Genomic DNA, 18,188 nt, shown 5'->3' with positions numbered 1-18,188 from the left:
TAGCAACACAGAAGATGAAACGGTTGGGGAACAGTGAAGAGAAGGACAGTATGGGCTTATTAATTGAACTGACGCATTAAAAATGTCTGTATTTTAATAAGTACAGTACATTTTCATCGGAGTATGAAGTATTGCAGAATCGTTGAATCTTGTTATCGTGTAATGCATCATGATAGTATTTTTTCATGTTTCTCTTTCACCTTTACTTAAAACATTCAGGTGAAATTTGATTTATTTGCTTTCTGTCTGCGTAATTATTGATAATTTACCTCTTTGATCCACAGACGTACATCGGTTCCATCCTGGCAGCAGTCAACCCTTACCAGCCGCTCCCTGGCCTGTATGACCGACCCGCTGTGGAGATGTACAGTCAGCACCACCTCGGTGAAATCTCCCCGCACATCTTTGCCATCGCCAATGAGTGCTACCGCTCGCTGTGGAAGAGGCTGCAGAACCAGTGTGTCCTGATCAGGTGTGTGATCTGTTTTTGTGAATGTATTTTATTTGTTTTTGAATCTCCAGAAGTTTTAATGGATTTACAAAAACACAGCAAGGAGTTGAAGCAAACTCATGTAAAGTCAGTCTAGTGGCTACTAGAGAGCAGAGTGTGAAACGTTGGAGTATTTTAAATATTTCGTTATTGTTTTACAACTTTTGCAGACTTGATGGTTCACATTTAGAATATCAGCACCATTTTTGCCTGAGGTTTTATCAAGCATCCTTATTGGTCCTTTGAATAACCCCCCCACAGAGTACCAAACTCCTTCATCTGGTTTCAAGTCTCCTCAGCGCTTTGGCTGCACCTCTGAGGATCTCTCTCTCTCTCTCTCTCTCTCTCACTCACACTCACACACACACACACACACACACACACACACACACACACACACACACACACACACACACACGCTCTTTCTATCGCCATCCTCTGTCTGCTCCCTTCCGTCCCAACATCCTTCCTCTTTGATTTCAGTTGGACAACTTTCACGTCGACTGTGGCTCCATTGTTCAGTCGACACACACAGACGTTCTCTTCCTACTAAGTTAAAAAGGAGCTATTTTTGTAACTCAGATATGATAATATTTGGCTGCTAATTTAGTGAAGGACGGATACAGGAGTTGTGTCTGAGTTTAAGTGCGTGGGAATTGTTGTTAGTTGTCATCAAGGTATCCTGAGTACGTGGCCATTCAACTTCCTGTTGCAACATTGTATTGTTGGCAGCAAAGTAGTTGTAAAGAGGAGCAAATAAATTAAGAGCACAAAAAGGGTGGTACACTACACAGAGATTATTGAGCCAGAATGGCTCTATCAGCTTTTCCTGTGACAGTTTGCTCATTAGCTGTCGTAGTTAAGAGTTGAGAGCTTAAAATTCTAGTTTCACATTTCTGTTTCTTCCGTTATGAAATGCATGTCATGTTTTCATCTACAAGACAGAGCATATTAAAATGTGTTGAGAGTTGGAAACTGAAATCTCCATATTTCTGAAGACTGTTTAGAGAAATAAACATGGTGCTGGAGAGGTGTCGTGTTCGGAGAGTCTCAGTCTGCTGCTTCAGGCAAAAGTACTGCAGTTTTCTTAGGATTAGCCGGCATTAGTTTACAGCCTTGTTTGGTTCGCTTAATTGGCGTTGGGGATAACGAGGCACACATGTTTCCTTTAAACTTGAACCGGTTTAAGTTTGTGGGGAAAGCAGAAAGTTAAGTAGCTGGGATTTTGTTGTTTGCATTACACATTAATGAAACATTAATTAGCGATTATGTTTAATTCCTTCTGTGTTGCTGATGGTTTAAGTTGCACCTCTATAGTCATCACCATTGAGGGCCTGACCATCTACCACACAAAACATCTCTATGATCCACATCACTCACATGATTTGTCAACCAAAATGTCAAGTGGAAATTTTCACCATGACTCATTTTCACAGCCTTTTCCAAAAGCTGCCACTGTTGCGCCCAAACTTAGAAGGCATGTTGTTCATGTTGGTGTGCTGGGAGGAGATCTCACAAGAAATTGAAATATTGGCAGATGCAGCCTACAGATTCTGTCCGCTCTGAATGTCTTCCCATAAAAATAAAATTTAGCTAAGAATCTCTTAAAGTGTGAGTTGGCTCTTAAATGAGGAGGAAGAGACGGTTCAGTGCTGGCGTCTGCATTGCACTGGTGCTGGTGTCCCATCACCTGGATCATGAGGTAGCATTTCATCTGGCACTCTCTTCAGCTCCACCATGGAGTTATTATCAGTCATTCTATAAATTTAATTTCTATGTCCCAGTAACATAAAGGTTATAATTAAGCTTAATAACTGCAGAGAGACATGAAAAAGATGGTTGCTCCATATAAAAACAGATTTTGGCTTACTTGCTGCAGCACATGTAAACACATCATTTGATCTGTGCCAGTAACCTTGCATGCATTCAAGTTTTTTTTTTTTATTAAAAACCAATGATGACCATTTTTAATCCTAACTTACAAAATGAATGGGAATACTTCCCTGTGCTTGTGCACAGCATGCAGTCTCACGTGTTCTGTCTGTCGTCTTCTGGTCTGATGATGTATTTGGGATACAGAAATTCTTTTGTCTGGCACGATGTTGGTTAGTGGGAAGAACATGCGCCATGGTGCACAGAGCGAGGCGTAAACACAAACGTTGTAGTGGCGCTACAGAAAGTCCTGAGCCACACAATGCTGTCACTTTGTTAACGAGTCGTATCGCTGCTGTGGATCTGCTTTGTGTTTGTCTTCATCACCTTTCGCTTTTCAAGAAAAATCATTTGTTGTTTCTTGTATATTGGACAAAACTGTGGAACATTTTTAACAAAGGGGAACAGAGCTTGTGAAACTTTTTAAATTCACCACAGAAAGTGAAAAGTTGAAAGAAAAATAAAGTCTACAGTTCAGTTGTGTAATTTTTTTCCATGACAGCAAAGCAGCACGTGAAGTCATCCAGGCCAGAGAGGACAGACCGCAGACCACAGCCGTAACCTTTAGCTGTTGTCTCAGCTAAAACACAACCTGATGGTTTTCTGTCTGTTAAAATAGAGTAAATGACACACTGAGCTTTCCAAGGTACACTCTGCACTGCTTGATTATCCTCTTCTAACTCTGATTGGTTTCGTATTCCGAATATTTTGAGGTTCGATGTGGCAGCTTTTTATGCGCTCCATTGTCTTAAGAATTCAGCTGGTTACAATGTTGCGAAATAGGAAATGAGGGTGATTACAATGAAAGAGCGCAAACACTGTCGTCTGACAGCCTGACCACTATATGCTTAAGGTTATACTTAGCAATATACTTAAGTTTACGTACAGAATTTACTACTACTCTTAAATAACTTGTTTTAAACTACGGTACCACCAGAGTTTCTTTCTTTTTTTCTTTTGGACCCCTCAGGCAGGGAAGTTTAAGACTTTCACTTCTAAGCACTGGGTTTGTTTTCTGTCAGTGTTTTACTGCCTCTGAGCTGCTAATTAGCTGCTAATTGTTACCCTGAAGGTAGACTTTTAAACTTTGCAAAGGAATAAAACGCTTAGGTTAAGGGTTATAGACTTGGCAGCGCTTTGTGAAAAACACATACAGATATCTATTTTTCCACTGTGAAACTGTAAAAATCAAACAGACGATCTTTGAATTAAAACAAAATTCAAAAGCTAGAAAAATGTTCTGCACCACCTTGTGTTTCTCCTGAGGGCCGCTGCCGGCTGTGTGGGCCGACTTTTTGACTGAGGATCAGAACTGAGGCTGTTTTTGTCATGCTCTGTGGTGGTCAATGAAAACACATGATGCCCTCTCTGTAACCACACAAAAATAATTCTGAGTCATTCAACATCATATATCAAACGATATCATTTAATTAGTCAACACAGGATCCATTAAGTGCAGTTATTAATGAGTGGCAGTCATGGCAGTGAAGAAAGACCTGAGTGTTTAAATACTCGCCTCTCATATGTGATCTCCCACTAAAGCAGTTTATTTCTAACTTTCTAACCACGTCCGATTGGCTGCAGTGTGTTGAACTGGGTCAAATTAAATGTGACTGAATTACTGACTTTACTGTACTTGCATTTAAAAAGATAATTTAAATGCATTTCAGTGGCAAAGAGTGAGACGACCAATACTTGAAACCAGATCACTGACGCAGTCGTTGCCCTCCATGACAGAGCCGACTGCAGACTTTTTACAGGCAGGTTTTCAGGCTCATAAAGGTCGTATTTTTGATACCCTGAAGTTAGACTTTGGGTGGAGGATCATTTTAACACAGAGTCGAAGTCCTGCCCAGCTGCCGCAGTACGTGGCATGGTTCACAATGATCTCTGACACCCACACACATTTCTCCTGCAGGTCCCCCAAAATCACCAAAGCGGTCTCGGTGCAGACCCTCATAAAACATGTAACATGCCAGCACCTCCACCCATACACAGAAAGGTTCGCTTCATGGTGTGTTTGAGAGAGAGAGGGAGGAAGAAGAGCTATAAATTGCAAGCTGGCACTTTCAGGCGAGGCAGGAAGCTTCTCTCACTGGATTTAGGGATTGTGGGTAATCAGATCCAGTCAGGGGGAGGCGAATGAAACAGAAGCTGGTGTAAAATAAGTGGAAGAGGAGAAGGAGGAGGAGGAAGAGGCCAGCTCTATAACACAAGGCCATCTGCTCATTAATGCTCATAAATGCCACTCTGCATTTTCAATTATGCGGGTACCTGCCTACATCGAGCCACATTGTTTTAATGGAAGCCCCCCCTTTGAGCTGGTGCTGCAGATTTCAGCAAAAATGCCCTCCCCACCGCCAGCAAAGAAAATCCTGGGAAACCTCCAAACGCTCGCTGTGCACAGAAGATGCCACCATGGCAGGTTTAAGTTTGGATAATAAAGCAATAAACCAGAGATGCAGACCTCTAATTCACATTTTATTAGCTAATTCTCTCCATTTCTTATGAACCTGATTTCTTTGTTGGCTCAGTAGCATTCTTACAACTTTAGTGTTGCAGAATAAGCCATGCCTTCATCAGAGAATTGTATTAACCACGCCCTAAATCTAAATATATATACGTCTATATCTAAATCTAAATGGAACACGAACAGGTGACTTCTATAAATTCAATCCTTGTACAGTATTTGGGACTTGCATGTATGGAGGTTACTGCCGGGACAGGACTTGACTGACCTGCAGTAAACACTGACCTTGACCCTGTCCGGCTCTACTGGGATGAACTTGGAATGCAGACTGTGAAACACCTTACCACACAGTAGAAGTGATGGACCTCATTAATGCTGTGGATGAGACCAAGCCTTTGCAGGCAGGTTCCAACATGTGAATGAAAGATTAAAGGCCGAAGAGTGGAGGCTGTTAGAGCAGCTCACTAACACTCATGTCATTGGTTCAACATTTACAAATGGTCATATTAAGCAGACAGCCAGGGTGTTTGAACACTGTAATAATCGACAGTCAGAACAAGTTTGTCATTTAAGAACAAAACAAAAGCTAGCACACTCATGCCTGAAGCTTCAATACAATCAAACTTTTTCATTTGCAAACTTTGGCTTGTTGGGCTGCTTTTTTTATGGCTAGAAAGGCTCGAATTTTTAAATTGCAAAGCTGTCGAGGTGTTTTTCTGCCCAGCCTACAGGTTCCCTCCCCCAGCAGTTTGTTTCTGACCTCCTGACCCATAGGTGGGTGCCGGGTCAAACCCAATAGTCTCCAGCCTTGTTAATTATTCAGGCATGTGGGGGTCACAAAAGCCCTGCAGCAAAGCCTTATGAAAACATACCTGAGAGGGTTTCTCTTGGGATTCAGCAGGATTTCTCTGTTTCGCCTGCTTTGAGTGTCTGACACATAATTTGTGACCAAAGGAAGGAATGGATCACAGCAAAGGAAGAGAGCCTGGTGGAGCGGAAACATAACTAACTGTGCAGATTTAAGTGTAACATGAGACGAGCAGTTTTCTAAATGTGAAATTTTATGGTGTTTGCGTTTTATCAGTGTTTACATGTAGAAATAAGCATCAGTGCCTTTTCATGAGTTTCACGTTAAATAATGACGCATCCCAGGTAACTTAAAATACTCGTGAGATCCTGTTAAAGATGCTCTAAAAGCTGGGGAAGGTTTTAATCATTCTTCACCATCTGTGGGGGACATCCAGACAGGACTGGTGACCTGATCCTGGATGCTGTGGAGGAGGTTGGTGTCACATGGAAGTAAAGGCTGTTGCAAACACTGGTAGGGTAAGAGGCGGTGCTGCTATAGGGGGCATTAGTGCCTGAAGAAAAACACCTTGAACTCAGTCCATTGTTGGATAAGTAAGCAGCAGAGACTGGATCAGCACAGCTGTCTGGGCTCAGATTGAAAACTCCAGCTGTGGGTATTTTGACATTAGTCTGACGCTGGGCTGGAAGAAAAAGGTCTAATCCCTTATACAGGGTTAGATTTTTAGCACGAGTTGCACTTCAGTCTAAGCTCAGGCTTAGCTGCACTTCACTCTGATAATCAGACTAAACTTTCTGAGTTAAGCCCCGCTCCCACTGCAACATCTGCAGACGTCTGGTCAGCCTATCATCACGTCTCTTATCTAATCTCAAACTGTTCACACACAAGAAAGCACTCAGCCAAACAGCACAGTGTAAATATGCAAAAGTTTGTGTTCATACATAGACTGTGTAGTGCAGGAAATGGCTTTGTCTTCATATACGTTCTATTAATACAGTGTTCTCACACCTTTCCCCCGTCACACATCACCAGCAGCCTCTTTTATCAACTTTAGCAACTTTTGGTCTGAGATTTGATTTTGTTTGGATGTCGTGAGCTGTAAGGATCCAGTGTGATCAGTGTTATTGGATGCTGCCATTTATAAATTACCCACAATTTTATGTAATGAATGATGCATTTGTTTTTAATTGGCCTTCCGATTATCAACTCCAAATGGTAATCATGTGTTTTTGGAGTTTCTAACAAGTATTTCTTTCTTGAAAAATGCATTTTTTTTCATGCAATAACCTGTATACCTTTATCACTCGCACGTCTACACTTCTTATCATTTGATAGTGTGCAATGTTCCAGTAATCTAAAACAGGAGGCTTTGTGTCATGAAGATGAAGGAGGTCCTCACCTGTTTATAAATCTGTGTATTGAGGAAGAACAGAGACTCGCTAAAGACAATAAAACAAAATATTTCCCTCTAAGTGTTTTAGTTTTTATATTTCTGGCTGCACATTATTTCTTATTTTAATTCTCGATTTTTACATGTTTAAAGTGACAAAAAATGTGAAGTGTAGTTAATTCAGCATTGTCTTAAGAATTCATAGTATGATTTACTAAAATGTGCTAGTAGGTCAGTTAATATTTGCTTTACTGTCAACATGTTGGTTAAAGGAATGCAAATGTTCCAGATCCTCTGGACACCCCTAACTTACACAGCAGATTAGAAACAACAATAAAACAATAAATATAGAGTGTGAGACCATCTGAACGTCCCATGATGCAATGTGGTCTAGTTATTTACTGTAAAAGGGTTAATAGGCATAGACAGGGTGAGATATAATCAAGTATCTGTTGAACTCACAGAAGTGTGTAAGTGTGTAGGACATGACGTGCAGAGGTGCCCGTCGAACCTTACAAGGTGCATTCCACACCAGCTCGACAAGTAATTTAATCTTAATCTTCTTTTATGAAAACAGCTTCTATCGGTCGATGAGAACATTTCACCTTTGTGGGGCGATCGTGGCTCAAGAGTTGGGAGTTCGCCTTGTAATCGGAAGGTTGCCGGTTCGAGCCCCGGCTTGGACAGTCTCGGTCGTTGTGTCCTTGGGCAAGACACTTCACCCGTTGCCTACTGGTGGTGGTCAGAGGGCCCGGTGGCGCCAGTGTCCGGCAGCCTCGCCTCTGTCAGTGCGCCCCAGGGTGGCTGTGGCTACAATGTAGCTTGCCATCACCAGTGTGTGAATGTGTGTGTGAATGGGTGGATGACTGGATATGTAAAGCGCTTTGGGGTCCTTAGGGACTAGTAAAGCGCTATATAAATACAGGCCATTTACCATTTACCATTTTTGTCCCAGTGAAAAGAGCCAGTACATTTCCCAGATTCAATTACTTGTGTAGACAGATTTTTTTTCTCTTCTCTCTTTGCGTGTCGCTCCTCATCTCGGTTTCTCTTCCCTGCTCAGAAACTCTTTCACTCTCTAGCAGAAACTGAGGCTCTTTGCCTCAGTACAAAGAGTCTGAGTGAGGTCCAGAGCTGTGGAGGCAGTTCGTCCAACACAATCAGTCGCCTGGCTGCAGACTCCCTCCTTCCTGCCTGTGGGGGGGCTTTTGCCTTGGGTGGCAACAACACGGGGGGAGCCAGGGATTAGTACAAAAGCAGGGTGCTGTATAGCTCCGTGTGTGTGTGTGTGTGTGTGTGTGTGTGTGTGCCTGTTTAGGCATCTTTGTGGGTGTGTGGGGCTCTCTGCCAGAAGTCTTTTAGGTGACTTGCGTTTAACAGGCCTTTTCTGATTGGCCCATTTGTGTAGAAGAAGTTATTCAAATGAGTCACATGTGAAAGTTTGACCTGCTGCTGGTGAGACGCACTGCTGAGATCTGCCGTTTGAATCACTAAAACTTCATTTTCCACCTTTTTTAACTTCAGTCTCTTCTGTCATAACATCGACACTCATGCGCTGCCTGTTCATGTCAGAAGTTATTGCAAGTCACCCAGAGAGTTTATGTTATCTCCAGTCCTGTTCTGTGTCCATCAGGAATGTGACACTGACTTTAAGGATGTGGCCTCTCCTGCTACAAGTTCAACTTTATTTATAAAACTCTGCAAAAGCAAGCAGTGTTTCCCAAAGCACTGTCCAAGAGACAATGACAAGGCTGTCAAAGCTCTGCTTTTTAAGATGACCCACAAATAGGTTCTCTCACTACTTTGTTGAGGCAGTTTCACATAAATAAGGTTTAAACATTATTTCTAGTTGTACATTTCATCAACTAAAACGCTGTAACCCAAACCATAAACTTTTCCTAAAACCAACAAAGACTTTTTAAATGCCAACAATAAAAGTAAAATTAAAAGCATTAAGGTCCAAAAAGTGAAAGTTGCTATGAAGTTTATGCTCTAAATAATTTGAATTTAAAATACTTTAAATTTATAGATCCAAAATATGCATTAAATGCATGTTAAAGGGATTTTATCCCTAAGCTGATAATCACTCATAATATTTGTAATAGAAAGTTAAATATCTGAATAATGTTTTGCAGTCTTTAGATGTAAATGAGATGGTATCTTTCCACTTTCCCACATACAAAGTCATCTGCAGACATGTCGAATAAAAGAGAAGTTCAGCAGGATGGCTGTCAGATCACCTGGTGTAGTTGTCGGGTAACAAAGAACATTTGTGCGTTGTCAGATTAGCTGTCAGTGGTAGGCGAGGTGATGTAAAGAGCATGAATGTTTTTCATGGTGCTGTGACTGTGTGGTATGTCCATCAGGCCTCTGAACCACCATAATGCCTCGAGAGGACGATCTGTTGTAATGCAACCCTGTCCATATGTTTCCCACTGCCTCTCTTCAAGTGGAATTTCCTCAATTTGCTGCCAGCGTCATTATATAAAGCATGCATCCAATTAGTTTCCAAGGTGTTGTAATATTTCTGTAGTATCTGCTTGGATTGTGGGCTTATGAGCAGAGGACTTTAGTCGACCTTTAAGTCTTTGCCTCTTCGGTAATGTGCAGATTCTGAGAGGATTATTTTAAATGAAGGAAAGAAAGTCTGTTACAGATGATCATAATGTGAAAAATAATTTTTTGATATATCAGTTATTTAGTTAACAAAGTTAAAGCAGATGTATTCACTTCGAAGTATTCAACAGTGTCAAAGTTTTATACCAAAAAAAGATTAAATTCCCAATTCTTTGTGCCAAAACTGACTCCGCCCCCCAGAGCTGTTGCTGATTGACCTTTTTCTAGTCAGCTAACAAGTTTAGTGGGCTGTTTTAATGCACATAAGATCCAAGTTACAACATCCTTGTACTGAACTCTCAGCCTGACTTATGTTAGATGAGCTAGAAAAACAATAAAAAATGAAAAATGAAAAAGAAGAACGTTACTGTAGCTGAACTAAGGCTAAAAAAATATCCATGAATGTTTTTAGTCCCATCCTTAGTTTCTTTCAGGCTTTTTTCTCCTCCCTGCATACAAACCAGAACACAGAAACACGTCTGTTCAGTGGTGAAGGAGCTACCAGCAGGAAAAACCACATGTCAAACACTGATCTCTCTGAGGGGAGTCACCCAGCCATTATCCAAATGAAGAGTTTTCTTCCTAAATAAAGTCCCATCTACTGTCACCAAATGTTTGCAGATGTGAGAGAAACTCTCATTTTAAAAAAAAAGGAAGTTTTGAGGTGTCGTAAACAGGATTTCATAACAAAGGCAAACAAGCGTGCTGTGGTGCTTCCTCCTCGGGGGTTAGGTCACATAGCAATTTCGGCCCGCAGACATTTAATTAAGGCTCCCACCCAACAAAAACACATTGAAGATATGTTGAAGATAATGGTTTTCACATTATTTTCACTCAAATCTAGAAGCAATCTTGTAACTCAGGGGTCATCTTGGAAATGCCTCTGGGCATCTATCTACTGCCTAAATGAACAGAGAGGAAGCCAGAGCTTTCATTTCCATGTTCAGTGGGACGCAAACACTGCGTGAGTCACCAGTCAAATCAGATCTTTTTTTTTTAAAGGCAGCTTAAAAGGTTTGATTAATTTTTCTTTGAATAAAGTTTAAAAGTTTCATCACATTCTGATTTAATTATTCAGCCCAGATCTCCAGCTCATCCCACCAAACTAAGTAAAATGATAAGTATTCTCGCCTATATCTTTATATTGATTTAAAAGTAAAGATGCCAGCAACCCATAGACTGTATATAAAAGATGGATGTAGCCACGGTGCCATCCCACAGTTTTGAAGCCCCTAACTGAGCTTTTCCATTTTAGCTTCGCTGACATTCAGATATCACAAAGGGACACTTCTTACTTATAAAGTGTCAGTTTTTCAGTCAAAAGATTGGCCAGCTGCTTTATTATCCCCATGGATGCTGATGGGAGCAAATCATGATCCAAATTATCCTGATATGTCATTCACAGATCCAGCCCATAAACTCATCAGTGTTTACTGAGGTCACAGTAAATAACTGAGGGTCATTTTTCCATAGACTTCTATGCATTTACTTCTTTTTGCATCCAGAGGTGTCGCCCCCCGTTTGTCATTTCTATAAGTGCAGGTTTAGGTCAATTCTACATTTATTTCACAGACTTGCAAGCTGCATCCGTCTTTTACCTACCAGTAGCATATTTATAAATTGAGCTATTTGTATATATCAGAACTATTTTGTTATATTTTGTAAGTTGGAGCAACTGTAACTACATAATTTCCTCAGGGATTAATAAAATATTCTGCTGGTGATTCTGACTTGCATGGATTTCTTTTCAGTCTACTTAGCACGCTCTGATGTTTCCTGACAGTATCACTGGTACGCGTCCTTCGAACCTATTTTCTCCCAGGCTTCCAGAAAAGGTCAGAGGAGCTGTTACTGCTGTAGTTGTCTTACTTATGACCACTAAGTGTAACTTCTTACAGGTCTTTAGTGTGTCTGTTGAATAATGCATTTTTGGGGAGAGTAATCTAACAGTCGGGGGTTGCTCTCGGTGTCTAGGTTTTCAGGGTTGATTATTAACGTGACTCGCCTGAACCTCACACTGTTTGGCTGTGGGTTGCCAGGTTCACGTTAAATGTCACTGTGATGTGCGTGAGGGTATCCTGCTGTGTTTGACAAGAAAGTTGTGTTACCGATTACAGCAGTAGAGGTGCAGCTGGACATTATGTTGGGTGATTCTACACCCCTTTCTGTCCATTTCTGTCAGTCGTGTTGTGTTTAATGTACCTCAGGCATCTGATAAATGTCACCAGGTTATTCAAGTGAAAACTTCTAGAATCCGTGTGTGTGTGCGTGTGTGTGTGTGCGTGTGTGTGTGTGTGTGTGTATACCAAGTCTGTAGTGGGATGAAAGTGGTGATTGTGGTTCAGGCAGATGAAGCTTGTCAGGTGGTTTGACTTGCAAAAATCACAGTCATCAGCACAGCGCGTGGAGAGTGGCTGTTGTAAGCGTTGGCTCTGAGTGTGTGGAGTTTGCTGCCCCATATACACACAGCCCCTGCCTGTAGAATAAAGTGGGGTTATTATAAAGGACTGTAGCTGTTGAATGACTATCCATGACTAAATGATGCTTTTTCTCTATTTATAGAATAAAACTTAATCATTGTTGCAATGGTCATTCAATTGTGTGCTTCATTGTGGCTGCTGTATCCTTACAGGGCATGAGCTTGCTGCATTTCAGTTTTGTCGACCCTCTGTGCTCACCGATCAGTGAGAATAGATTTCCCTGATCTGGTCGCCTGAAGCACACAGTTCTGTCTTTGAGCAGAGAGGTCAAACCCACCTGTTCTGTTTGATGCTCTGTGTTAATCATCCAAAGCTGCTCTAGTAGAGTGTATGAATAAAAATGTGGGGCTAGAAAAAGCAAAAGGAGCCATTCTTAACTATTAGTTACTCATTTTTGCTGTTTTGTTTCCCACATGAATCAGGTTTTTCATCCCATCATGCTTCATGCCTCCCGTGGCTTTATGTCACTTCTTATTTTTATGATATTGACTTTCACTGTGATTTGATTCATTGACCGGTTTCAATATAAGAGCCAGGGATCCTAAGTCAGTTAGCAGTGCCCAGTGCGCCATCTAGTGGTTGGGTTTTGAATATTTCCCCAGAACATCTCGATGCCATGAGCTGTGTGTGGAACGCTAATATTAAATTTAACATATAACCAAAACTATAAGTGTGATTTGAAACCTGCTAAAGAAATCCATTAAATGAATCTTCTTATGACATCACTGCTTAATTTCTGAGGCATCTTCATGATTGTGTTTATTTTTATTTCCTTTCCCTCAGTGGAGAGAGCGGCGCTGGTAAAACAGAAAGCACCAAACTGATCCTGAAGTTCCTGTCAGCAATGAGCCAACACTCGCTGGAAGTATCATCCCGAGACAAGACATCACATGTGGAGGAGGCACTGCTGGAGAGCAGGTAAATTACACCTATCATTACAAATTAACTCCATAGTGCTATGGGGTAATCGCTCAATTGCTTTCCTGGTTAATGATCACGTCCTTTCTTCACTCTAAAGTCCCATCATGGAGGCCTTTGGGAACGCCAAGACTGTGTACAACAACAACTCCAGCCGATTTGGGAAGTTCGTCCAGCTGCATGTCAGCCAGAAAGGCAACATCCAGGGAGGCAAAATTGTCGACTGTATCCTTTAAAACCAACTTGATGTTAAGTGGCCTACGCTTCCTTTCCCTGCTCATTTCCTGCGCAGGCTTAGCATTAAAGGAGGCCATGCTGTAAGGGGTTAGCAAAATTGCTGTCAAGGGTAAAAATACAGCAAGCAAGAGAGAGCCACAGCTTCCTGTTCATTTATTAGCACAAATCCTTCATTAGGAGCACGAGGATTGTAACATTAAAATAAAACTGATTTGACTGTTTTTTTGATGATGTTATTCCTTCATCTTTATTTATGTGTTTATGTGTTCACATGTGTTTTGAAAGTTTATTTTAAAGTCCAGCTACAATTCATGCAATGTTTAACTAGCTGGTAAACACAGAATTGAAATTTTAATACATTTTAATGCTGGTCTTTGCTTAAGTTGTCCTATTTGAACATTTCTGCAGAATTCTGTTAGCAGTTTTGTGCGTGCAGGCTTTTTTTGACTGTTTTGTTCCTTGACACTTGACACTTTTGTGGCTGCAGACCTCTTAGAAAAGGTGAGTGTTCTTCTTCCTTCCTCCCACCAAATCTGTGATTAGGGTTGAATCAGGAGTGCTGGAGGCTGCTGGTTTTCACTTCACATTTTCACTTTGTGAAATATGTTTGTAAAGAAGGGAGGTGCAAGCAGCTCCATGGAGTTTTTGTTATCTTGTTGTAAAAGCACACCATCTTTGGGTTCAGTTTTAGAAGTTTAAACTAACTAAGGCTGCTGTTCTGTGTGTTTGGTCAAATGTGAAAATTAGCATTAGTTTTGATGTGAAGATGTATATTAACTCTCCTCTTCCTCTGCAGAACCGAGTGGTCAGGCAGAACCCAGGGGAGAGAAACTACCACATTTTCTACGCCATATTAGCAGGAACCAACAACCAGCAGAGAGGTGAATGATGGGAAAAAATACCATCATTTAATTTAATAAGCATTTAAGTAGGAAGGTTAACACAGATGAAGTTATGAGTCAGTGCAAACAGACTTCAGGCACAGAAAGAGCAGAAAGCTAACGTGGTTCAAATGTGTCATAGATGTTGTAATTAGTGTGTTTCTGTGTGTCTGCAGAGGCGTTCGGGTTGACCCATCCTGACAGCTATCACTACCTGAGACAGTCCAGCTGCCAGGATGACAAAACAATCAACGACAAGGGCACTTTTCAGGATGTTCTGGTGCGCGTGATTATGTTGCATTTACTGATTTAAGGCTAAAAGTAACAGTTATTTGCACTTTACTGTGTGTGCTGTGTTCCAAAACATTTGGTTTTGGTCAAATTTAAAATGTGGCAAAAACTTAGAATGCACAGACTGCACATACTTTTCCTTTTCCCTCATAGTTTGACATAAATGATATTTCTGTATGCTACTCATGATTCATAATCACAAGTCAGAGTAAGAAACTTTTGATCCTGGTGACTGAAAGCTGAAATCACTGCTGCCAAACCAAAGCATCAGACTTATGGCTTTAAATCAGTCCAAACCTCAAAGAACGCCCTAAAGTCTTTACAGCTTCTCAGGACGGATTGTTTCTAACAGCAACTTCCACCCAAAAGAAATAAAATCAGCTGGTGAGAATTTAAACATGAGGCCACCAGAGGCGACCTGAGGTTTTCATCCGTTCTTTTCTCCTTGTGTGTTTGCGGTTCCCAGAACGCCATGCGAACGATGCAATTTACAGAGGAGAACATCAACGAGATCCTGCGCCTCCTGGCTGGGATCCTCCACACAGGAAACATTGAGTTCGTGACGGCCGGAGGGGCTCAGATTTCCTCCAAATCAGGTAGAGTTTACCCTTCCCCTCCACACATTTTTCTTCATATGGTTACAATGAACTTTGGCGAGCTAATTATGGTCCTACAAACACATAAGTCTGGCACTGTTGTCAACAAAGTAGTTCTCATGATTAAACTTAACCACGTCTGAAACAAAGAACTTTTTTTTTACTCACAAACAAAATGTTTAAAGTGTTTGTTTGGGAAGATTAGAACTAAATACTTCCACAGCTTGTCATTAGTTTGGTTTCACTTTCCTTGAAAACTTTTCATTCAGAGTAAAATATTCAGACTTCAGGGCACAAACAAACCCAGGATCTAAGCTGTTATTAACATTGTCTCAGCATGTTAAAACTTTAATTTCTGACTGTTTTAAACTTTCATCTGCTTTCACTGTGACTTCACCTTTGGGTTGATTAAAGGCTAATGCATTTCAAGGTCAAAAGCCAAATGGAAAGGATGCTGACGACAGTGATCATGGTGTGAATGAGGACCAGTTAATTAAACACGATGTCTGGTTTCATGGTTTCCTCCACTTAAAATGACATTTTACGTCCAAAGTCGTTAACGGTGTGTTTCATTTGTTGGCAGCACTCAGCTGGACATCTGAACTCTTGGGGCTGAACTCGGATCAGGTTGCCGAGGTCCTGACGCACCGGTCCATGATCCTCAGGGGCGAGGAGATCTCCACACCACTAACTGTGGAACAGGTCAGTTGTACTTTAAACATCCCAGATCAAAGCCATCCCACCAAATAAAAATGGCTACAGATAAAAAATAACAGCCATGTTTTGATTATAATGGTCCTTCCTTGTTGGGCCTCTAATGCATGTGAGGCCAAATCAAACTGAATCTCAACACCTTGCCACAGCCATGAGTACACTGATACAAAGCAGAGTTAGCAGTGAAGGTGATAAATATGAGATGGAAGGAAAAACCTAACGCTTGACTCAAGGAAAATGACATCATTAATTAACATCATTAATTAACCATTAACAGTATTTGTCAAGAAGAAGTTTAGTTCGAATGTTTGTTCAGGAAAAACTGGCTTTGCTGTTCTTTGGTGACAAATGCAGTAGGACCAGTTCTTATTGGTTGAAAGAGCTTAATAATATTCATGGAATCAGGTGGAAAATCTACATATTATAAACACAGATAAATATGTGCAACAGAGATAAAAAAAAAAAATATCCTGACTTTCACATCGTGAGCAGTCATACTATCTACTGCATCCATCCCATAATGCATCTCCACATTTAAACCTTCAACCTCACAGAGAACAATTCTTCACTAATTTTAGCCTGAAGCAGGTTCCGGCTGTTTAAAGTGAAGGCAAAACAAAACACACCCAAAACCCAAACAATGTTCGAGCTTTCCGGCTATTCTCTGCTGTTATTGCTTTGTGATGAATGAGGCCTTTGGGGGGCTGAACTTATTTCCTCAGTTCATCAGTCTGTAGGGGGCTGCGCTTGAGTCAAAAGCAGGTTGTTTGTGCCTTTTTTTCACTAATTCATCAATGGAGGTAAAGTAAATGTTACCGGGACCTGAGAGTCCAGTTGCTCTTATGTTTCTCTGAACATGTTAACATGGAGGATGGGGACTGTGTATCCTACTGGTTATGGTTACCTCCACAGTTTAACTGGCCGTCTTACATTTTTCTTTACATATAAAAAAACGTTTTTTTCTCTTTACCCAGTTTCTTGTCTGTGTTGCTAATGACAGAATCTAAAAATGATCGCTTCAATCATCTAAACAGGAAACCAAGAAAATATTTAGCATAATGGATTATTCTTACTTTTCATGAAGATAAATTTCTGTCACTTAACATATTGATTAATTGAGGAGTTGTGGCAGTGTTTATAGTAAAAATATTAAGTGAATTAATAAGAAATTAGAATAAGAGTCAGAAAATGAGGATGATGTTAATTTTCCAGGTAGTGTCAGTTTATTCATTCATGACCTTCCAATAAGCCACTAATTAAAGACTTTAGCTGAACACCAACTGTGTTTGTCCTGCTCCTCTGCAGGCCGTGGACTCTCGAGACTCCATGGCCATGGCACTTTATTCTCAGTGTTTCAACTGGATCATTCGCAAACTCAACACCCGCATCAAGGGCAAAGAAGACTTCAAGTCAGTCAGCATCCTGGACATCTTTGGATTTGAGAACTTTGAGGTATGTTTAGTAAAATTCCCCCTTAAAATGTCAATATAATGACCAAGTATTATGTGGTCCAAAGGGTTAACTCAGGAAAGACCCACGGGTGAGCAGGCTGTGAGTCCACTGTGACATGAGAATGTAATATTCCCTCTGGGACAAATACGTTTATTAAATGTAACTGAGTTCAATTAAATTTCAATCGCTTGTTCAAGCACATTCGAATAAACTTTCCCCTCCCCAAGAATTTTAATCATACTTTGTTTTTAATCAAGAAATCAGTAAATAACCCTCAGGGATTCCTCGTTTTCCAGTTCATTAAGTCTTCGTCTTTGTTTTCTGTGTCTGATAACCGCCTGATTTTCCCACAGGTCAACCGCTTTGAGCAGTTCAACATCAACTATGCAAATGAGAAGCTTCAGGAATATTTTAACAAGCACATTTTCTCCCTGGAGCAACTTGAATACAATAAGTAGGTGGAGGTTGTTTGTTCGTGATGCATCGATTTGTTTTGCACCAAAAGTCTGTGATCTAGTGTTACTTTGCTGTTTGTTAATGCTGCTTTCAAAAGAAGACAACTGTAAAGTTTTCAGGCCGTCCAGGTCAACTCTTTGATAGTTATGTTACCTTTTCATACATTAATTAATATTAATGTATCACATTAATATTTTAGACTTTATTTTAACATTATCAAATTAAACAAAAGATCGACACATATTACAGAACAGATTTTGAGACCAGAAAAGTAGAAGGTACTCCTAAAGATTTTATTTAGTTAGTGTTACAGCAGGAGGTGCATGCAAGGAAGTCTTAAATGAAAATTGGTGAAAAGAAAAGAATCCACATATTATTAATGTCGTTTTTGCTAATTGTGAAACGCTGCCACTTTCAGCCAAGTATTTGTTACTATTATAAACCCACAAAAATGGAA

The 18,188-nt window shown here is 40.6% G+C and overlaps 1 protein-coding gene across 1 annotated transcript in view; it reads left to right on the top strand.

Annotated features, from left to right (window-relative positions):
• Nucleotides 1-18,188, top strand: part of myo10 (myosin X) — a 129,546-nt gene that overhangs the window by 72,440 nt on the left and 38,918 nt on the right. The window contains exons 4-13 of the mRNA XM_080907971.1: nucleotides 285-472; nucleotides 12,970-13,104; nucleotides 13,205-13,329; nucleotides 13,829-13,842; nucleotides 14,138-14,222; nucleotides 14,399-14,502; nucleotides 14,980-15,109; nucleotides 15,693-15,811; nucleotides 17,129-17,275; nucleotides 17,629-17,729. Of these exons, the coding sequence (XP_080764097.1) occupies nucleotides 285-472; nucleotides 12,970-13,104; nucleotides 13,205-13,329; nucleotides 13,829-13,842; nucleotides 14,138-14,222; nucleotides 14,399-14,502; nucleotides 14,980-15,109; nucleotides 15,693-15,811; nucleotides 17,129-17,275; nucleotides 17,629-17,729 (1,148 nt within the window). The remainder of the gene's footprint in view (nucleotides 1-284; nucleotides 473-12,969; nucleotides 13,105-13,204; nucleotides 13,330-13,828; nucleotides 13,843-14,137; nucleotides 14,223-14,398; nucleotides 14,503-14,979; nucleotides 15,110-15,692; nucleotides 15,812-17,128; nucleotides 17,276-17,628; nucleotides 17,730-18,188) is intronic.

Source organism: Rhamphochromis sp. 'chilingali' (genome assembly GCF_963969265.1).
Source record: "Rhamphochromis sp. 'chilingali' genome assembly, chromosome: 16".
Lineage (NCBI taxonomy): Eukaryota > Metazoa > Chordata > Actinopteri > Cichliformes > Cichlidae > Rhamphochromis > Rhamphochromis sp. 'chilingali'.
Note: the sequence above shows the minus strand (reverse complement) of the source record. Positions and strands in the feature narration are given on the sequence as shown.